Source organism: Drosophila miranda, chromosome 3 (assembly GCF_003369915.1).
Source record: "Drosophila miranda strain MSH22 chromosome 3, D.miranda_PacBio2.1, whole genome shotgun sequence".
Taxonomy (NCBI): Eukaryota; Metazoa; Arthropoda; class Insecta; order Diptera; family Drosophilidae; genus Drosophila; species Drosophila miranda.
The window spans coordinates 7,832,775-7,854,803 of record NC_046676.1 but is presented as its reverse complement, the minus strand read 5'-3'; the positions used below and the strand labels follow the sequence as shown (position 1 = coordinate 7,854,803).

Below are 22,029 nucleotides of genomic sequence, written 5' to 3'. Positions count from 1 at the left end.
AATACATCTAAAACTTATTTTATTTAGCAGTTTAATATTATCTTATCCCTCTATCAACAAATCCTCTCTTCACCGAGGTGATTTCAAATTCCGTTGCCACTATTTTTTGTATAACTATTTTAATATAAAAGGGAGTACTTAAAAGCAGTTAGTCTTGTATAAAATGTATTTATCAATGTCATACAATTATGTGGGTAGAGCTGAGAGTCTTAGTTAGCCAGCATTATTCAACGGAATATAAAAATTGAGCAATACGAACGATTACTCACTTATGTGTTATTTGTTTAACCTTTTTCGATAAAACACTTTTTTTAGAAAAATGAAATAAAATGGAGTAGTTAAAATTAGCAAATCTTGTAGAAAATTGATCTATCAATCGGAAAAAATTTTGTTTTCAGTTATGAAAGGCCTACTAAATCAAATCGAACATCAGGTTTCCAATCCTTGACGGAGAACGATTAACCCATTGTAGACCAAGAGGTACTTTCATATTTCACCGAATAAATAATGAAAATTGAATATTTTTAGCGCAGTATCGTGTTTTTTTTAAGTTCAGAGGAAAGATGGCATGGATCTACAAGAAAAATTTACAATCGGTAATTTTTTACCGTCATTTACCTCAAGTAGTTAAACTGTTTAAATAGAGGGGGACTTAGTGTGCTAAGTTCGATTTTTCACCTGGTCTGCAAATTATTGTTTTCATTTTTTAATAGAATAAGATGTGCGACTTTGATGTTTTGTGGCTGGACGTGCTGAAAATATTTCCAGTTCTGGGTGGTGGGGTAGGTTTTGTTTATTGATAGCATGGATATTTTTATTATTAGCATAACACATTTTCACAGAGCCCTGGACCTTCTCAGCCGGTTGAAGAAGCGGTGTACGAGAATGTTCGCCGGCACCTACAGGAATTGGGCAACATTGACACATTTGCGGCAATTTTGGATCTAGAAATTCAGTCGGTGATTCGAAATGTACTTGCGCCCAAATTCTGGAAGCATTTTCAAGGAGACAGCTTACCAACAGATCTGCAAACATGCATACAAGACCAAGCGCTAGTCATAGAATCACTTCCGGATAAGAACAAATTGTTTACCCAGTTCATTGATGCTATTAACGAGCTGTATCATAGCTTTAACATTTTAATGCAAGTTAAACCCCGACTTGCACGTCTTATGAACCCGGAAATTAGTTCAGGCCAAAGCTCTGCGAAATTATTGCACGAAGATTCCATCAAATCCTACCTACGTGATTCGTTGTTGTCCCAGTTGCCACCAGCATTCAGTGTGGTTGTGGGAGCCTTCTATTGGGTTCATTTCAAACTCTACACCAAAGCATCGCATCTTGCTTTAACAACAGCCGGTACGTACATACAAAATTATGGATAATAATTTACTTTGCAGGCTTATGATTTATAATTTGTAGACTCGGAGGTATTCGACGAACTGTTATGCGTCGGCTGCAATTTCGACGTAGAGCAGTGCTGCTGTCTGCGACTTACTGAAATGGTGAACAAAACCAATATGAAATTGTTTGAGATGAACTTAATAGATCGTTTGACTGGCAGTGCTTTAACATCCCTCATAAAGCTCAAAATCAAAGAGCATATAAACGACACGTGCCAGGGTATTTTTGATAGAAGTCACCTCAAGCAACTGGAAAAGGTAGGCCATGCAGTCCTCCATTAGGAGACTAACTTGTGCTAACTGTAGGATATCCTTTACAGTGGCTGGCAGATGTTATAATGACATGGTTGAAGAGCATTTTCACAGATTGGCAAAACAAAGATAGTGCCAAGGAACTGGAAGTTCCCTCATCTGTTCAATCCTTTAAAGTCAAACTCACGTATTATATGTACGAAACGTTTGCCCAGAGCGTTATTGGCCAATTCTTCAGTATTATAATTGGTAGGTTTATATGTTTATTATATATTCATTCCTTTCCTATCTTTACACATAAAACCATGTAAATTTGTACCGTAGACTATCCAGATTCAATACCAGCCATAGATGACTTGAAGATTTGTATGGAGAAAATTGATATGCGAGTCTACTTAACGGAGTCACTGAGAAGCTCGTTGGAAACCAGAATTCTGCATCCTGGGGTTAATACGATGGATATATTAACTGGATACGTAGCCGCCATAAAAGCAATTCGTCATCTGGACCAATCTGGGGTAATTTTGGAGATGGTTACTGCCCCAATCAAAGATTATCTGCGTAAACGCAGCGACACAGTTCGACGCGTTGTAACAGCACTTACAGAAGAGGGACCAACCGACTTGTCCGAAGAATTGGCCAAAGGGCAGTCAATCAAAGATGGCAAGGAGTCTGGCCCCGACGAGTTCAGCAATTGGGAGAACTGGGAACCGGATCCATTTGGAATCGATGCTAATCTCATGAAATACAACAACTCAAAGATAATGCGATCCGCTGATATCATATCAATGGTGGTTGATATATATGGAAGCAAAGAGCTATTTATGACCGAATATCGCAATTTGATGGCAGACAGACTGCTCGCACACCTCGATTTTAATTCAGAAAAGGAAATTCGAAATCTAGAACTGTTAAAAATTCGCTTTGGGGAATCGCTTTTGCACAGCTGCGAGGTGATGTTGAAGGACGTAACCGATTCAAAGCGAATCAACGCGCACATTCACGGCGATGGAAATATCAATGAAAGTGAGTAGCATCCAATCAATCAATCGAAGGTAATCAGATGTATTAACATTATTACTACTGCTATTTTAGATCAGATGTTTGACATCTCTTCGCTCATTATATCTGCACAGTTTTGGCCATCCTTTAACAAGGAGAGTCTTCAGTTGCCAGAGGAAATCGAGAATGAGTTCAAAAAGTATACCAAGGCCTATGAGGGGTATAAGGGGAACCGTACTCTCAACTGGCGTACGGTAACAGGTCGCGTCAATATTGTTATTGAAATCGGAGACCGAACAATGGACATGGTGGTGAGCCCAACGCTGGCCGTGATCATATACCATTTCCAGAACAAGAGTAAGGACTATGCCATTGAAAAGAACTCAGAAATCAGAAATCAATTTTAAAAAAATCAATCTCAACAGGTGAATGGACCATTGAGGAACTTAGTTCAATCACAAAAGTTCCTGCATCAGCGCTCAGGCGTCGGATAAGTTTTTGGCAAAATCATGGTTTGATTTCAGAATCTTCCCCGGGACTATTTACACTTCTAGAAAAGGAAACTGAAAAGTCACAGTTTGAGGAAATGAGTCTTGCCGAGGCCGACGAAGAAGATTTGGAGTCGGCCATGGCATCTGCCAGCGATCAAAGGGAGGAGGAACTTCAAGTAAGTGCAGCTCAGACTCTATTCAAACAGATTATTTAATTGGAAATCACTTTAGGTATTTTGGTCCTATATTGTGGGCATGCTCACCAACCTCGATTCCATGCCCATCGATCGAATCCATCAGATGCTAAAACTCTTTGCCTCGCATAGTGGAGGCGTGGAGTTTACTCAAGACGAGCTTAAACACTTCCTGCAGCGTAAAGTTAGAGAACATAAGCTTCTATTTTCTGGTGGAGTTTATCAATTGGCCAAGTAAATTGGGAGCGTATTGAATAATGAATAGTACGCACATGAATGAAGAAATCGGTTCATACAAATGATAAAATTTATGAAATTCAACGTTAGAAGAATCGGTTCTCTTATCAAACCGTAATCGCACCTTATCAGACTGTTTTTCAAGTGTTCTCTTATATGAAGAGTCACTCCGCTCAAAATGAAGTCGTTACTTTTTGAAATATATAACTTTTGGCTTTGTTAGTTAATGGTTTTGGGTTATTTATGTAATATATGTATATGAAAGGGTGCACCTTTTGGTTTCCAGACACAGTAACGCTATATAAAATACATCTAAAACTTATTTTATTTAGCAGTTTAATATTATCTTATCCCTCTATCAACAAATCCAATTTCCTTATGGTACTAAATATTAGCGGAAAAGCAAAATGAAATTTCGTTTACGTGCTAGCCATTACAGGTTGAATATTTTTTGGCTTGGAAAAGGTCAATCACAAACTCAGCGGTTACATTGATTACTCAAACAGTGTGCTTAATACAGGTCGTAATCGTAATCTGGCTAAATTGTAATATTTACATCAACGAATAATTCAGGTATGAATACAAATTATAAAACGAATTATTCTACATTGCGGAATCGAGCCTTGTAGACTTGTTCTCTGTGATTTGGAGTCAGGATGGGATTTAGAATTGGAGCTACACGATGAATCCTCTGCTGGAATCGGAAACGATCCCGAGCCATCACTTGCCACTCGCTCTTCCGCGCTGCCCGATAAGCAAAGTCCCAGGCGAGCATAACATGTACTTCGGGCTTCAAGTTGAAACGCACCTATTAAGACACAAGTATGAGGATCAAGAGCATTTATATTTATGAAGAATTCTATCCATACCTTTTTGTTTGTTGTAGAGCTGTCGTTGCTGCACTCACACACCTCAGACTGTTCGTAATCCTCATCATCATCGCTGCATGCTGTGTGTTGCACGCTACTTTCGTCATCGTCCTCGAAGCAAATATCAAAACTATTATCGCTGCATTCCGAAATACTCCTCTGCCGCTGCATAGACATCTTAGCAGATGAACCAGCCGTGTCATCAGCATTATTGTTCTTGTCGTTGGATAGATGACTAGTGCTATTGCCAAATTCTTCCTGAGAGTCCTTAAAGCGGTTTGTAGTGTTTCGCAGATCGATAAAAAAGTAACAAGACGACGGTTCGCATTGATGAAACGCATCGAGCCCGGGCATTGCAGCGTTTGTTGACACCTTCGACGTCACTCGTTTCTGCAAGACCGTTTGCATTTGGTTGACAACATTAATCGCCATTAATTGGATAGAATTGAACATGTTGGCCAAAGGTTCTGGCTCCAGTGAATCCAAGAGCAGGTTCTCCGTACCCGTTCGCTGTTCAAGCGAAGGCGCTGGCTCTGATTCCTGCATATTGTTAGGTGTCCACAATGATCCAGCATGCTGGCGCGACGGCGCGCATCGATAGTGCTCGTATATTGGGGAGCTCATGTTTCCAATCATTCGAAGAACAAAGAGAAGGAAATAGTCAAGCAACGTTCCCATAAGGGTGTGAAATTTCGACATATATTCTTCAAAACACAACTCTGCGTGTGGAATTCCTTTTGAAAAGCCATTTTCTTGTGTTTTGTTTTGGGTGGCATTGTACAAAGCCAACTTTAATTTGAGGCAGATTTATCCATGATTAGATTGGAATATGGAATGAAATCATGCATCTAAGTTGTGAAATGTTACGTATATTTTGCATCAGTTTCTTTTCGGGAAGATTTTAAAACAATTGTAGCCTTGCACTGCGTTGTTTTTGCATATACACAATGAAATATGTTGTCCAGTTACGAAAATATTAATAATTTTACACGTTTTACTCAAGAATAATTGCATAGTAGTGTGACCGCGGATTTATCGCCAAGATATTCCGTCCGACCCTCAGAAATATGCCAAAATATACCGTAAATATACTGACGAATTCAATTTTTATTATACACATTCCTCGTTTTTGATATTCCGTCGAATATTACTAAATAGTTAGATCTTTCAGCCATGCCCACATAATTTGATCCAATTAATGAATCTATTTTCTACTTGACTGGCTTTTTTTAAATATTTGAATTGGATTGTTTTTACCTCAATTTTGGTTTCTCAACAACAATATATCGTCTCGTACGATGAAAAACCGAACTTAGCCCACTTAAGCCCCCTCTATTTAAATAGTTCAACCACTTGAGGTAAATGGCGGTAAATATTACCGATTGTAAATTCTTTATGTAGCTCCATGCCGTCTTAAAATACCTTTGTTCTCCGCCAAAGATTGGAAACCATAATTTTATCAAATGAACCTATTTTCTACTTGACTGGATTGTTTGAAATACTTACTTTTATTGGATTTTGCCTAAAAAAAGGTTTTAGCGAAAGGTAACCCCTTTCAAACAACCCCTTTCAACAACAAAAAACGTAAGGCAGTAATCGTTCCTATTGCTCAATTTTGATATTCCCTTGAATAATGCTGACTAACTAAATTCTGAGGTATCCAATTATCGCCGAACAATATTCTGAATCTGCTCCACCTGAATATGGGGTTGACCTTTGCAACGGCTAATTTACACAATTTACAAGGACTCATTGTTGCCTCATTGTGGATGGTGCCAGTGTGAATAGGAGTTTCACATCCATAAAAAAATCCCACCGTTCCCCCGGGATGGGCTCAGTGTGCAGAGCCTATTACCCGCTTCAAGTTCGGTTATCGATAGTTCCATAATTTTTCACAATGAACAAATTGTACACCCAACAAATTCGACCAGTTCAAACAGCTTCGTGCTAATCGGATAATATCTATGTTGAAAAATGTTGTTAATTTATTTGTAATACCTGTACCGAACATATAACAGAACTGATTCTGATTTTTGAGGTTATGAACAGCTGTTTCATGAAATCCATTTTATGATCGTATTGCACCGGAATTCAAGTCCAATCTAAAGTGCAAGATAACGAGACGATGTTAACCAAGGCAAAATCAAGCCAAATTATACTTTTAAAGTATATTTTCGGCGAAGCAAAACTAGATAAAAAACAAACTTTCGATAAGATTTTTATATCTGGTCTAACTGCGTGGTTTTAATAATTACAGTACATAATGTTTTCGTATAGTGTTATTTGTTATTATTAATAACAAGCGACCAAATCAAAAAAAAAGTCTACCTGCCTTAACTTGAAGTCTGGTTAAGCAGATGAGGATTTATATGAGAATATATGATACAGGAAGAGAAATAATTATATATAAGCATGCACACATATAGATGCATTTATCACATTATAAGGATGGGCATAGGTGATCAAGTGTGCAGAATAACAAAATGAATTTGAATTTCGAAACCATTTTAAGCATCATCTTTTTTTATGACGTGCAAAATTTTTAAAAACTAAACTATTTAGAAATGTACCCTAAAAATACATCTTTGACGAAATTTACAAAAAAAAGTGTCTTGATCCGCGATATGATCAAAAAATTAATCACGCGTGTCCAAACACGATTAAACACCAAATATTATGGTATTTTTTTTTTTTATGTATAAAATGCAGGTATAAACCTGCAACTGTAAAAAAATGCAAGTGCTTGTTCCGCTGCGTCATTCTGGGATATAGATGCATACATATTCACATATGCAAGCATATGTGTATCCATATGTATATGTATGTATGTACATATATGTATATGTATATATGTACTTAGATCGTTTTGAAGAAAATATGCATATAAATATATCTATGTGCATTAATAATTAACTTGAATTGCATATATGTATATGCATATATAACCACATCAATATATGGACATACTATATATGCGATTAGATACATTATTATACATACATATATATGGATTTATAATACGTATTATTCAGATTTTACATGCATATGTACGCAGCCAGTATTCTCGCTTTTTGTGAGTATACATCTTTGGATGTGTATGTATGTATCTATGTGTGCCATATGATTAATACACACCGAAACAGCTGATTCATACGCGTTCCATACATACACACACACACTCTCTCTCCCACATGTTACTCACACCAGCTAGGTGCAACAGTTGAGAGTCAACAACAGGACCGAATCGAGGGTTGGTCGTTTGTTCTGATTAATCAGACGCAGTTTTGATTTTCAATAATTTGGAGAGTTCATTTAGGGACACCTGCCCAGTATAACAAAGTACAATAACTATTTAGCATTAATATGCTTAAATACTATATCTGTGGCCACAAAAATATATGGAAAATGTTTTTGGAGCCCCAAATCAACTTCGATGCGTCACTGGCTGGTCGAGGAAAAAAGTCTGGTTGAGAGAGTCATTGGGCACAAACACAAACAAGAATACACAACCTGCTCTCTCGCTCTCGCTCTCGCTCTATCCCTCTTCACTGCTTAGCAAAATAAATGCACAGCTCGCAAACAGTGTGTGTGTGTGTGTGTACTTTGTGTGTTCGTATGCGAGGGATTCAAGTCGTAAACTTTGCAGTCAGTTCATTCGAACCGAACAGCTGTGAGTGATCAAGACGCCGTTGTCGGGGACAAAATATAATACATATATATGCGCCATACATATATGTATGCACATATATTCATATATATTTACATATATTCACCGTGCATGTAGCAGAGCGCATAAGAAATAAGTACAACAAAAAATAATAAGTATATGTACAAAAAAGTAAAAACGTAAAATCTTTTGCGTAGTTTATTTACTCGGGTCGTTCGTTTGCTTCATTTGAACTCGTATCTTCGTCGCGCTGGATGTCTTGTGCGGGCGCAGTACTGACTGGCTTATTTGCTGCTGCCGATGTTTTGACCAGGACAAGAAATGCCCTGGCTGTCGCGACACTGTCGTTCGCCTGTTCCGTCGTCCCGTCCCCTAACCACCCAGCAGCACTAACCGTAGCCGTAGTGAGCCGAGACACCAAATAATAACACAGTTACACAGCGCACAGTACCAGACCGCGATTAGCCCGACTATCACGCAGTTCAACTGCAGCTCAGCTCAGTTGAGGAGAACTGAATCTTGTAACAATAACAGGAACGTGTGATTGTGATTGAAACAAAAAACATTAGAATAAAATAAACCAAACCCCGTTTAGTACCCGAGATACTTATACGCAATTAGTCTCCCATTGCACTTGGAAGTTGTGAGAAAATTCTACGATAACGTGATAACATTGAGGAATATCCAAAATAAAATTCAACAAAACTGCAGTACGTAAAACTAACATTTCACAAGTGTGTGTTTGTGTGTGTGTGTGTGTGTTTGGTAACCAATTCAATCCAATCTATTAAATACAGTGCATTTATGTATAAATTAATATAATGCTCAGCTGAGAGTGTGCATAAAAAACTAAAGATATACATATACATATACGTATAAGCATATATACATATGAACATAAGTATAAATCCATTGCACAGACGCAACGCGAAGCGAACGTGAGTCTTGGAATATTGCAAACACAAAACAAAAAATAAATAAATAACGAGGAACCAGTTTCACCTTGAGCACACACATTCACATTCACAATCAAAGAAGACAGAGCAAAGTATCTGTGTGTGCGCGAGTATATTGTTAAATGAAACAGCACGATCGGGCAGGCGACTACGAATACATAATCGTACATAAGTTACATGCATAAACATGCACAGCACAGGGTAATGTGCGGTTAAAATGCTAACCGCTCTATTTAATAATACCCGATAAAATTGGAAGAGCCGAGCCTTATCACCAGCTATACAGTTCCAGCTACATCAACATCTACATCTACAGCTACGACGAGTGCACACAAACAAACCAATCCAAAACCAAAACCAATACCAATACCACTGCCAGCCAGACCCACAAATGTGTATCTACTACTGCGAATGCTGCTGCAGATCTAGACGAACGCACTCGGAAAACTAACTGTGCGATGCACCCCACTAACACAGCGCCCCACACGCTGCAAATTTGAGATACAAGTAGAAAGATGATAGCTGAGCCAACTCAGGGAACTCTTGATACCAACACCAACACCGATACGGATACCGATTCGCTTACCAACGGGCCTGCTATTAGTATTGCAACCACCCCAATAAACCCAGCCCCAACTCAACCGATACGGAAACGGATACGGACACCAACAAGTAAAACACAAAGCGAGCAAGCTATTACTCATTCGACGACGGCTGTGGCTGGGACTCTGCCTGTGCCTGTGCCCTCGCCTGTTGCTGCAGCTGCAGCTGCACCGAACCCCCCCACACCCACATCCAGATCCAGATCCAGATCCAGCATGGACAACGAAAGATCTCCAGCACAGGGCACTCCCAAAATGACAGTCATAGTCCTCGACGCCGATGTGGTATTTGGTTCGGCACGGGTGCCTGTCAATTCCAGTACCCCGTATTCAGATGCAACTCAAGTAAGTTAATGATGCACTCCTTATCGGCTCTTATGGGGAAACTGAACACTCACATAGATAAGCCCTAACAAAATTTTGCAGATATTTTTGGGAAAAATGCCTACATTTATACTCGTATTTTACTTGTGTGTGCTAATTATTTTTCCAGACTGGACAGGTCAACAAAAAGTTTGACTGATAAGATTTCCTGTAGATTAGATTCTATTTCTCTTGCGATTATTTCTTTGTTTACAAACACAAATATGGCAGAACAATTAAGCAAGATTAGTAACCGAATATGTATACGAATGCGTACCAATATCATGGTATTTATTTAACTTTTGATGCATGGCTGGATGCAGCTGTGTGCTCTTATGATGAAATACTAGTTTCAGCGGACGATATGTATGTATGTATGTATCGATCATGACCGAATACCCTTCTGATGTATCCCTAGACATGGATAGTGCTACCATCCATGGATTCAGTGGAAATGCAGTTTCTTTTATTTATTTTTTGCACCCATGCATATTTTTACGGGGCGGTTGTACCCGCGATTCGCTTCCCTTAATGATGACTCACTTGCATTTGTCGTGTAGGAAATACGTACGTATGTACATGCGAGAGTGTATGTCTTTCTTTATATGCATTTGTGTGCAGTACACACGAATAGTAGGTGATTAAGAGTACCAATCATGATACTGCACTCTGACCGATACCGAAACTCGTGTCATATGATAGCAGCGTCACTTCAATGCTGATCAAAAACTTGATATGGTAGGGGTAAACGTGATCAAAATCCGATTGACCTGATCATCACCCAGCATCGTTTCTAGAACATATCTAGAACATCTTGTTAGGGACTCCAAATGCAATTTGAAATATACATGTACATATGTACATATGTACATGTGAAGAATATATAATATTAGCAATGAAATGGAATGTCCGATTGTGTGCACATATACATACAGACGTACGCGTACAAACTCATAGAACATTTGGTGCATTGACCTTGCTTAGCAGTTTGTTTTTTACGGTTATTAGTGCGGACTCGGGGGAGTGGAGGCAATGGCTCCGCCAGCAGCAGCAGCAGAAGCAGCGTCACGAACGCCAAACTCAATTGCGTATTACTTACTATACGTAGATATATGTACATACATACATATGTATATTGTACACACACAAGACGCACATAAGGACACATGTATTTAGTGAGACGTCGTTGACTTCTGTTTATAGTACATTTGTATCTTTATTGCAAAAATATTGTATATGCATTTAATGTGGCCTGTAAGTGTGTGAGTATTTGGACTGGATGACCTTTGGCTCTAAGCGTGCAGCAGGAGTGGCCCTCCGCCCACAGCCGCCCGAGCGAAGAACAGTTAAAATCGAAAGCCAACGAACAGCCCTCCCAGCCCCATTTCATCACTTTTACTTATTCGAGTGTACGCATACATACGTACAAATGTACGAGTATCTTACGGATGCGGGTGTCTGCACAGTCAACTTCTGTTTATGTTTGCGTGTATCTGTGTGCACTGTCTGTGTTATGTGGTGTGCGTGTGTGTGTGTAGATCTACGAGAGTCGGCTGCTTATTAGACTTGAACTGTCTGACGCGACATTGAGAGTGAGTATTGGAGCAGACTTGTGGCGAGGGCAAAGGCAACAGCAACAACAACAGCAACACCAAAAGCAAAAGCAACAGCCACGGCGATGGCAATGGCCGTTGGAGCATCGCATCACATCCAGCCCACCGTCGGTGCCCAGCTCTCTTCGGCTTCCATCACTCGTTTCGGCGGAAAGTCTGCTCACTGCTCACTGCTCACCGCTGACTGCTTGCTGCTCCCTGCTCAGGCGTCGTTACTGCCAAGGGTATCGTGTGGATGAACTTTACGAGGTACACGAACTGCTGCAAGGTCGAAGTTAACGCTATTAATAGGTAGTTTTTGCCGTCTCTCTTTTGTGTGAATAAAACGGTTATTCACATTGGCCATGTTCTCTCCTCTGGCGTTGGCCGGCCATACGTTGAGGGCGGCGCGTCACAGCGATGACCTATTCCAAATGGTTGTCGAGTTCCTGCGTTCCTGCGTTCCTGCGTTCCTGTGTTCCCCAGACACGACACTGTTCTGTTTGTGATTTCGTTCGATCTGTCTGATGATTTAAAGGATTAAGTGCACAAAAGCATAACCAGGAAGCAGCGGCGGAATTGCTTATTAATTGAATGCATGCGAGTACATTCGTGCACTTGTCTGTGTATCTTAATAATCGAATGTGAATATACACAAGTATACTCGAACAGATACAGATACAGATACATACATATTTCGTTTTTAGGAGCGTTTTATTAACCTTGGCGAGGGACATTGAACTTCAAACGCTGCGAATACGTATTTTTCGTACAGATACAAATGCATACAAACGAACATAGACAAGGCAATACACAAAATGCATATATGTAGGCTACACAGATATACGGTACGTACCATATATCCGTGCAAGTGTGCGTGCAGTCAGTGCTTTCGCTTGGTGTGAATTTGTATTTCCTAACTCTTTATCTGTGGAACGTTAATATGGAATGAACACTCATATGTATATATGTATGTACGTCCATAAGTATATAAATGAATTTATAATAGGGAAATGTGTTTTCGTATAAAAACAACACGAACAGAGTGTTTTACATATATTATAGATGTATCCATTCGAGGTGTGCTTTCAATTCCGCGATTGCATACACTTAAAACTTATTCGGGAAACTTATTGAAATTGAATTATCATTCCGGAATCAACATCAGCGATTAAGTTCTACGATGATCCTAATACTATCTGGTTTCACAGTTAAAACACTAATGATTGTTCAGTTTCCCCTTCACTCTTACTGCGTATAAGTAAATCTTTTTTAATTGAAAGATTAATTCTTTAACGCTCGCTGATGATTGTTTCACCTGTTCTTTTATTCCAGACGAAGAAACATTCTCCCGGCCATATCAAGAGACCCATGAATGCATTCATGGTGTGGAGTCAAATGGAGCGTCGGAAGATTTGTGAGCGAACGCCAGACTTGCATAACGCCGAGATATCCAAAGAATTGGGTAGACGATGGCAGCTCCTGAGCAAAGAAGACAAGCAGCCCTACATAGCCGAGGCAGAGAAGCTCAGGAAGCTGCACTTGATCGAGTATCCTAACTACAAGTACAAGCCACAAAAGAAGCAGTCGAGATCTCCGGGAGCGCTAAAGCAGAATCAGGATGCGGATGGAAGCGAAGTTAAAAATGACACACAGAATAGCACTTTGTCCACTATTGCAATTAATGGAACCCCCACTGCCGGCCGGAAAAGCAAAAGATCTACCTCTACATGTCAAACTGGTTCAGTTTCGAAACGTATAAGAAATAATGACACGGGTGATACTTCGAAACCTAAATACAATGTAAATGTAAAAGCTCCGATAGAGCAACAGCACAATAATGCCGTTGATATTATGTTACCATCAACCGATAATCTTTTAAGCTATCAATCATCTGAATATTTACCTCTGAACACGAATAGCAATGCTGATTGCGATCTAAAACTACACTCAGACCTAAATGCAGGTCAAATGGAAAATCTTTCCCCCAATCCACGAGAGAATTTAACCGAAGATGTTTACAAGTATTACTCATTTTTTGCAAACTCCACCGACAACGAGGACTCCCAGTTGGAGGTGAACTCTTCGTCCAATAGCCACCACAATCAGTCGGATCCAGCCGCAGGGCTGATGGAGAATCTATCCGATATAGGTCCGCTGAATGCCACGGAGGAGTTCTCCGAAGATGTCCAGAAGTATTTGCCATTCTGTGACGAATCCTTGTTAGATGTGAACTCTGTCAATAACAATGGAACCAACAACAGTTCCCATACGAACTTCTCGGATTGCCACAATATTATTGAAGACAACATTTTAAATGATGCCAACTTGCATTCGGCCAGCCATCAAATACCTCCGTATGTGCCTGACACTTCCGAGTGTTTTGTGGAAGACTGCGCTGGTGGCGACAACTCGTCCTCCCATCAAGTTCAACCGCAAACTGTTACGATGAACATCGAGATACACAACAGCACTCGTCTATATGGGGGAGGGGGAGATGGCGGGCATACATTCCAAAATGACGATTTCAATCCGATTCCGACGGCGGCTGAAGACAGCGAGTGCAGCATACTGACCGCCTCACATTCGCCACAATTCGTCTTCAGCAGCATAAGTAATAGTTTCGTTGAATCAGATGCTATGGGTTCACACCCATGTACATATATAACCCAAGACTACACCGGAAATGTAATTGAAACAAACAATGATCTCAACTACACCGCACATGATAACAACGGAGCTCTCCTAGCTTACACATCTGAGGATTTACCCCTTCAGCCTACTGGTAGTCATTTAGAGTTTAACACTAACAAATATGAGTTTGAAAGTTATTATAAAATGTGAGAAATACCTTTAAGTTTTGTGTAATTTATAACTAATATAATTATACGTTTGTAATTTTACACCAAATTATACATATATATATATATATATTCCATAAATTCTATATATACGATTATATACATAAAAAAAAAAGAATAAAATGCTTTGCATTGAAAATATTTATACCGGAGCGCTCTTTCCTTTCCTTGAAGTTTTGTTTAGAGACCGTATGTTCGGGATCTAAACACTGGAGGTAATCGAAGAACCGTATAATAGCTAGCTCTCAAAGAACTAAAAATAAAGAAGAGAAAAGAATCGTTTTGTTTTGCGAAGTATCTACATATGTTTATTTACACGTATATATATTTTACATCAATCATTGGTGGCACGGCACAGATCAATCAACAAGAAACATCCAACATAATAGAGTACACTATGACATTAAACTATGATCATTTGGGGGGTTACACGATAGAAATAATTTCGATAATAAATTAGTATACTTTAATTTCAATTTTGCACATTCCACAGCATGAGAGTTTATCCAAATTACAAGGTGCTCGCTTCGATATGTGGGATATTGTGTAGGCCGGTGTCGGGATTGGACCAGTAATAGTAGGGGGGACCTTGGCTGAAGCAATATTTCATGTCCAGAGTCTCCCCATGGTCCACATAGTACATAAGGTAAAAATTGCACATTTCATCTTCGTTGGTGGGGCTGCAAAGGACACGAAAATGTAGTTCCTGGCGGTAGAAACGGCACACGAGTGCGTGCACGATAGATATGATGTACATACCCAATTTTAGTTATCCGATGACGGGTATTTTTGATGGTACACCTCATGGCGAGCTGATCGCCGCTCAAAATGGGTTCGGTGTTCGTGACATTGTAAAACATCTGAGGCGTAAGCGGATCCCGCTTTCCAAGTTGAACCCATTCTTGAATTCCCTCGCTATTCGATCGCACTCTATATCCAGCCACAACCTTTCCCATTTCATGAGTGTGCACACGATAGGCAAATGGAAATAGTACTTTATTCTCAGTTATTTCGCAAGCTGATTCCATGTGCTCTGTTTTCATTGCGGGAATCATTCCGTCTGTGCCCAATAATAGTGTGCCAGCTAACTTTTGAAGGCTGTTGAGAAAGTGTGTAAGACCCTAATGCAATCGCTTAAAATGGAAGAGCAGACTTACGGCTTTTCTGTGTAGTCTAGGAACACGCCAGAGTCATCGGTGGAACCATCTGGAAACCAAAACAAAAACTCGTTTTACTCGTACGAGTACCACCCTCCCAATGAGGAAACTTGTTGTTTACTCACCCTTGAATCTGTCAACGTGAGCGTAGTGCACTTGCAGTACCAAATACTTGGTTGGCGAGTCCTTGCCAACCTTAAAGCCAACACCCGCAGGCAAACTTACCTTTTGGGCATCTCTCGCCCATGCATATAGGATCTAAGTTGAGAACAAATATATACCATACACACATTAATTTGGTAGGCACTTTAGAAATGTGCACAATTAATAGTAAGCCACGAGCAACCTCGAATCTACTGTATATGTAGCTATCCCGCACAGTGTAATCAGTTAACCAGAACAAAACGTCTGCATATGTATGTATGTACATATGTAGGCATTTGCTTACGAGGTTAAAGTCAAGGACTGGTTACATTACAGCTTTTGCCTTGAACACAGTAAACCATTTACGTATTAAAAATGTAATGGAATCACTATCGTAGTAGTATCTATCAGAATGAGTTATATTTAGTTTTATTTACGTATTTTTATAGTAAGGAATTAGTATTGTTTTGATTCTAAATCCCCTTTGGACATTGCAAATTTTGAATCTGTAAGTTTTTGACCAAGAATTTAGCCATACATATATATATTGTTATATATGTTATATGTAGTTTAGAGGCTACCACATAGGTATTTGAAATATGGCCCCTACGATCTGCTGCAAGTGCGATAAAGAAATCGACGACCAGGCAATATGCAGCTCTGGCAAGTCGTACCATCCGGAGCACTTCACATGTACGGAGTGTGAGAAGCCCATAGGAATGTCGGAGTTTAAGCTTCTGAAAAACGAGCTGGTTTGCAACGAGTGCTTTCTGAAAAAGCATGCCACTAGGTGCTATGTCTGCGGCTCTCTTATTCTGGAGCGTGCCATTGCTGCGGTTGGACGCAAGTGGCACGAAGAGTGTTTTAAGTGCGTCGGGTGCTGTCAAAACCTGTTGACTTCGACGTTCTTCGAAGTCAACGGGTATCTGTTCTGTAAGAATGACTTCCGGAAAGCCTTTTCGTCCCGTTGCGCCGGCTGTGGAGAGCCCATCGACAAGAAAGCCATAGTCGCCTTGAACACGAAATGGCACCCTCGTTGCTTCGAGTGCTTTAACTGCGGAGAGCGTATTGCCACTGATAACTTCAATATCGAGAACGGAAACCCGTTCTGCCTAAAGTGCAGTGGAGAACCCACCCGAAATCAAATTACAAATTAAATTGTACTCAAATTTAAACTGTTAAAAAGGATTTTGTTAGCTTCTATCACACTACTGGTTCCCAATCGAAGGATTTTCACATTTACCTGAGAGTGAGAACGAGGTCCGCAGGGGCTGGCCTTTTCCTCAGCCGTTGCTTGGGCCATTTCTCCGCAGTTCCTGTTTCAGAGAAAATACATACGTTATGCTATTGGTTGTATAAGTATATTGAAAAAAACTCACCAAGTGCTTTTGGTTGTTCCTGGCTCGCCACACCCGTACAGAAGCATGTGATGAGCCGTGTTCATGGTTGCATTCGGATTAAATCCAACTTTAGAAAAACAATGAAATTACAAAATGTTTAATGGAAAGCTTCTATGACTTTTTGACGTACCAATATAGTATGTGGTAGTTGGATCGACTTTTATTGGAGTGCACAAGTACAAATCCGGCTATATGTTAGTAATTAGTCGTACAGAAAAAAACAAACAAAATAATTTTAGATTAGTTATTTTGAAACAATATGCATACTCGAGGGTGCTTGCAAGTGCAAAGTGTATATTATTAAACGTATTTCCCCCACGCATATATTTTTTTGTATGTACATATGTATTTATGTATCTATCTACAGAGCACCGCGCAACTTGCAGGCCGTGTCCTAGGGCAAATCGCAATCTACAGGTTTCAATGCATCCCATATGGCAAAGTCTATTTGTGTGTATCTACACAGAAATAAAACAGTAACCAACCATATGGAACAGTGTCCCCGTATAACTTATTCATTTGTACATAATATTATTGCTATTGGATTTTTTGCGGAGCATCTGTAGATTGTTATACATACATACATACAGGCACATGTAATCGTACTTTTGTGAAAACGGGTATTTGGCACAAACCATATGACACTTGAAAAAAAATTAATTTCCGCTGTACTACTACTCACAGTTTTCGGTGAAACCAAGGGCATCAGGAAGGGGAAAGATCCTGTGGAGCCTGTTGCGGATTCATAACTATTCCTTCGGTACATCCCCTGGTCCACCAGGCTGTACACACTTATTAAATTGACTAGCAAAATGTAGCAACAGGGCATTGAGATTCCAATCTTTCGAGCCATTTTTGCGTCCTTTTATGTGTTTATATTCTATTTTAATATTAATTAAGGAAATTAAAACAAAGAATCTACGTGGAAGAACTGTTCTGCTCGTTTCGTTTGCCTAGGTTTTAGTTCTGTGTATTTGTGAGATACATTTTACACACGTAGGCCCAGCTTAGTATATGTGAAGGTTGCTATCGATGTTTAAAACCCAAATATCGATAACAGTGCTGGAAATATCCACAAACCGCCCTGAACATATGATTTATTTTTAAAAATGCCACAGCGTAATTTGCTCGTTATTTTATGCTTAATATTCTTAAAAGAAATAAAATTTCATTAAAAAATGTGCAAGTGAGACCGTATCCAATTTGAATGGCAGTAACATTATGAAAATGTTTGTTCGCATGCGCCAACCAATTGATTTTTGTGATAAACACGGTTTCGTTCCCATGTTTTGAGTGTCTTATTTTTTTATATTATTGTAGGCTGCTTCAAATTATAAGATTGCACAAGCTGAGCTGGAAAATATTTTACTATAAATGGCGGATCAATGCGGCATGGTGGAACCTACTAATGGTATGCCCCCATAAACCCAGTCCATATATTGACCCTGGTGTAGCTATGGATTTGTTTTGATTTTGCCATTAAGAATTAAACATATAAAAAAGGTTAAAAGCGTTTACTATATATTCTTCAATAGAATGTCAATCAGTTTTTTGTCAACAAAATTAAGCAAGTAACAGCTAATAGTAGCTGAATGATATATTATTTGCAGAAAATGCGGATTTCTTTTAATTAGTGGCAAATTATATGTATTTCAGGCGAAAGCACTTGTTCCCGCTCTTATCAAGACACATCGAGTATTTTAAATATGATGGATCCAAACGCCTTTAATATGCCGCCTCCCAACTTACATTCGTCGAAGGGGATAAACCCGAATAAGGCGATATTTACGATAGACTCAAATAACGGACAGATCTTCATTGTTAACAATAAAGCATGCCACTTGTTGGGATATACGTCGCAGGAGTTACGGAACAAAAGCTTTTTTGATTTACTAAATTGTAAAACGGAAAGTCACATTTCGTCATTGGCGGAAATGCAGATTGATGTCGATGAGGGAAGAGTTGTCCTGCTCAGTGGCAAAGTGATAGAAATGAAGACAAAACAGAGCACTAAGATATTGGTCTCGCTCTGGATTCGACAAATAGACAACGAAGGACGGAACATAGCTGTCGCCGAGCCGGTTCAGAGACACATTTGCCAAATAGGCATTGACCGCTTCGGTGCGATAACAATGGCCGACTCTGCCACTGCGACAATATTCCTTTATTACTCCACCGAAGACGTCGTTGGAGTGAACATTACAACACTAATACCCTTCATAAAACTCCCAGATCCGGACAGTAGAGAGATATCGAAGAGCCTGCGCAAGCAGAGAGCCACAGGACGCACCACAGACAATGTTAAATTTCCGCTCTGCTTGCTTATAACTACACCGGAAGCGATTGGTTCTTCAACAACGCATTCCTGCAATACGTGCTTCAACATAACCGTGTGGGTTTTCCAAAATCTGAGTGGGCTTATTGTGGTAGATGAAATAGGCAACGTTCAGACTTGCAATCAGCCGTTCTCTGTGTTGATGTTCGGATACGGCCAGGAAAAAATAACAAAAATGCATATATCTTCAATTTTACCTAACTTCGGCAAAGATTTCCGCGAAGATAAAAGCCCAAACGTCTCGAATACATCCATTACCAGCAATGATTGGGAGCCCGATACAGATCCGTTTATCGTTGATAACGAGTCCTCACTTCAATCTTGTAAAAAACTGTCCGCAATCCCACCTGCAAGTGATCATTCTCTCAACGACGTGGGACTGAATGGCGGAACCCACTTAAGCTGTAACCAGGAGGGTAACAGCGACATGATTTCCGATATTCGACCACCCGAAGACATTACAATAGACGACATTTTGACACCAGTGAATCCCTCGAAAAAGTTCGCCTCTGACGAGTATGAAGAGTCGCTATCCCACCTAAATGAAATGAGCTTGGACAAGGTGAAGTCCCAATCTATAGAGGCTTGTGATGCTTCAAGCAGTAATCCAGCCACGAGGCTACTCAGTTCGATTAATGGAAACTTTCTGGGAGAGGCGATTCACGCTGATGGCACTGTCATAGACGTTGTGTACTCGGTATTGCTCCATGTGTTGCCCTGCTCCCGCCGAGTGTATTGCATTTGGGTGTGTCGAGACCCCTCCAATCGCTTAGAGAGCGACAAGTACAACTATGCCAATCTCACATCAACATTCAACAGCATGGCAAGCACTATCGAGCAGTCCCTGGGGCAAGTTATTAAGACAACAGCTGCTCAGAATTCCAGCAGACCAAACTCTCTCTCATTGATGTCCAAGTACGAAGACGAGCTGTACTCGGGGGACTATAGCAAGCACTACACTTCGATCCGGCAAATTGGCAAGGGAGCTTACGGCTATGTTAATATGGCTTTTCGGAACACTGATCGGCTATTGGTTATAACAAAGTTTATTTTGAAGGAGAAACTTTGCCCTCAATTTATGATTAAGAACCGGGATGGCAAGGAAGTTCCTATCGAGATCCACCTCCTGCAGACCTTAGATCACAAGAATATAGTATCGGTGCTAGATGTTTTTGAGAACGATTTATTCTACCAGCTGGTGATGGAGAAACACGGTTCGGGAATGGACCTATGGACGTTCATTGAACGACGGCCTTTAATGGAGGAGAAGTTGGGAAGCTATATTTTCCGGCAAATTGCGGATGCCGTCTATTATTTGCATGAGCAGAAAATACTCCATCGTGATATAAAGGACGAGAATATAATCATTGATCATCATTTTAACATAAAGCTAATAGATTTCGGTTCAGCGACATTCATGGAAGAAGGCAAATACTTTTCAACGTTTTATGGCACGACCGAGTACTGCAGTCCCGAAGTCCTGGCTGGCAATAGATATGTCGGTCCCGAGCTTGAAATGTGGGCCCTCGGCGTCACTCTGTACGTCTTAATGTTTTTCGAGAACCCATTTATCGACGTCGAAGATACTGTAAAGGCAGAAGTCCAAATACCAAAGATGGTATCGGAGCAGCTGAGTCGTCTTTTGACGTCCATGCTGAACAAAGATCCCAAATACCGCTGCACAATGCTGCAGCTAGTAAACGATCCTTGGCTCACGCAAGAAGTCAATTCTTCGCTCTTTAATTTTTCATGGATTGTTCCGTGCAAGGCGCATGAGGCAGAACCCGACACTCATTTCATGGGCTACTACTCCAGCACATCAGTGTTGTCAACCATTTCGCCGCAGGAGAGCTTCTCCCATATTGAAGACTGCTCCATAGGCGGGCCAGACGAGGACACAAAGCTGACGGCAACACAAAAAACAGGCATAAAACTATGGAAAAATAATGAAGGTAAGCGATGCAATGCCTATTAATTTTTGTATTTTATTGAGTAAGTATTTTTGGTTCTGTCTATGCCACAGATAAGCACAATAAGATGGAAACACTTTATGCGAAGCAATTTCAATTGAATTCCTCAATCAGTAATCATGAACTGAGATTATCGCTTCCTGCTGCGAGCCACACTGAGACAGGAAAACAAATATGCTCTTCAAAATCGGAAAACGATATATTTAAACACAAACTTGAACCATGCGTCTCTGCCTATAACGTAGTTAGCTTGCACGACGTTAACACAAAACCTAGAACCCTGAATTTGAAGTAATATGATTTTGGTTTTATTATGTGTGTAAATTATTATTAGTGTCACCAATGTAAATAGCGGTATATGTGAAGAAGACAATTAAACAAAGGTCCTGGAATCTTTTAAAATGAACAAAATAAATCGAATATGTATATTACTGTTACTATCACAGTCTTTATGTTCGAATCGGGGAATCCACCATCCACCAAATACACGTCACTCGTAGATCGGGGGAGATAAAGGTTAAATGCCAATAGGTA

At 40.0% G+C, this 22,029-nt stretch overlaps 6 protein-coding genes and 1 long non-coding RNA gene across 9 annotated transcripts; 4 read left to right on the top strand and 3 right to left on the bottom strand.

Moving 5' to 3' along the window:
- The first annotated feature begins 661 nt into the window (after nucleotides 1-661).
- On the top strand, nucleotides 662-3,801 carry LOC108159119 (anaphase-promoting complex subunit 2-like). Its single transcript, XM_017292102.2, has 8 exons — nucleotides 662-782; nucleotides 843-1,359; nucleotides 1,423-1,661; nucleotides 1,724-1,904; nucleotides 1,980-2,681; nucleotides 2,751-3,014; nucleotides 3,083-3,324; nucleotides 3,380-3,801. The coding sequence occupies exons 1-8, from the start codon at nucleotides 720-722 to the stop codon at nucleotides 3,578-3,580; spliced, it is 2,409 nt and encodes an 802-aa protein (XP_017147591.2). The 5' UTR covers nucleotides 662-719; the 3' UTR covers nucleotides 3,581-3,801.
- An 85-nt stretch (nucleotides 3,802-3,886) lies between these two features.
- LOC108159121 lies at nucleotides 3,887-5,481 on the bottom strand. The gene is made up of 2 exons (XM_017292104.2): nucleotides 4,449-5,481; nucleotides 3,887-4,387 (listed from the first exon to the last, which is right to left on the bottom strand). The coding sequence occupies exons 1-2, from the start codon at nucleotides 5,145-5,147 to the stop codon at nucleotides 4,178-4,180; spliced, it is 909 nt and encodes a 302-aa protein (XP_017147593.1). The 5' UTR covers nucleotides 5,148-5,481; the 3' UTR covers nucleotides 3,887-4,177.
- Nucleotides 5,482-7,680: 2,199 nt separating this feature from the next.
- LOC117187980 (putative transcription factor SOX-14) lies at nucleotides 7,681-14,848 on the top strand. The gene is made up of 2 exons (XM_033391044.1): nucleotides 7,681-10,018; nucleotides 12,964-14,848. The coding sequence occupies exons 1-2, from the start codon at nucleotides 9,587-9,589 to the stop codon at nucleotides 14,470-14,472; spliced, it is 1,941 nt and encodes a 646-aa protein (XP_033246935.1). The 5' UTR covers nucleotides 7,681-9,586; the 3' UTR covers nucleotides 14,473-14,848.
- LOC117187981 lies at nucleotides 11,228-12,419 on the bottom strand. The gene is made up of 2 exons (XR_004472404.1): nucleotides 11,987-12,419; nucleotides 11,228-11,910 (listed from the first exon to the last, which is right to left on the bottom strand). It is a non-coding gene; the product is annotated as an uncharacterized LOC117187981 (long non-coding RNA).
- On the bottom strand, nucleotides 14,770-18,162 carry LOC108160696 (peptidylglycine alpha-hydroxylating monooxygenase). The gene is made up of 8 exons (XM_017294848.2): nucleotides 17,873-18,162; nucleotides 17,321-17,378; nucleotides 17,170-17,257; nucleotides 17,034-17,106; nucleotides 15,772-15,904; nucleotides 15,647-15,695; nucleotides 15,249-15,587; nucleotides 14,770-15,169 (listed from the first exon to the last, which is right to left on the bottom strand). Exons 1-8 carry the CDS (start codon nucleotides 18,041-18,043, stop codon nucleotides 15,001-15,003), a joined length of 1,080 nt encoding a protein of 359 aa, XP_017150337.1. The 5' UTR covers nucleotides 18,044-18,162; the 3' UTR covers nucleotides 14,770-15,000.
- On the top strand, nucleotides 16,066-17,008 carry LOC108160697 (paxillin homolog 1). 3 transcript variants are annotated; one of them, XM_017294852.2, is made up of 2 exons: nucleotides 16,066-16,298; nucleotides 16,379-17,008. In XM_017294852.2, the coding sequence occupies exon 2, from the start codon at nucleotides 16,390-16,392 to the stop codon at nucleotides 16,945-16,947; it is 558 nt and encodes a 185-aa protein (XP_017150341.1). In that variant the 5' UTR covers nucleotides 16,066-16,298; nucleotides 16,379-16,389; the 3' UTR covers nucleotides 16,948-17,008. The 3 variants fall into 3 exon arrangements, with proteins under 3 accessions (XP_017150341.1, XP_017150340.1, XP_017150339.1); XM_017294851.2 differs by having other exon boundaries at nucleotides 16,068-16,298; nucleotides 16,365-17,008; XM_017294850.2 differs by having other exon boundaries at nucleotides 16,072-16,298; nucleotides 16,360-17,007.
- A 303-nt stretch (nucleotides 18,163-18,465) lies between the features above and the next one.
- LOC108160710 (PAS domain-containing serine/threonine-protein kinase) lies at nucleotides 18,466-21,932 on the top strand. The gene is made up of 3 exons (XM_017294881.2): nucleotides 18,466-18,601; nucleotides 18,847-21,477; nucleotides 21,549-21,932. The coding sequence occupies exons 1-3, from the start codon at nucleotides 18,565-18,567 to the stop codon at nucleotides 21,788-21,790; spliced, it is 2,910 nt and encodes a 969-aa protein (XP_017150370.1). The 5' UTR covers nucleotides 18,466-18,564; the 3' UTR covers nucleotides 21,791-21,932.
- Nucleotides 21,933-22,029: the final 97 nt, after the last annotated feature.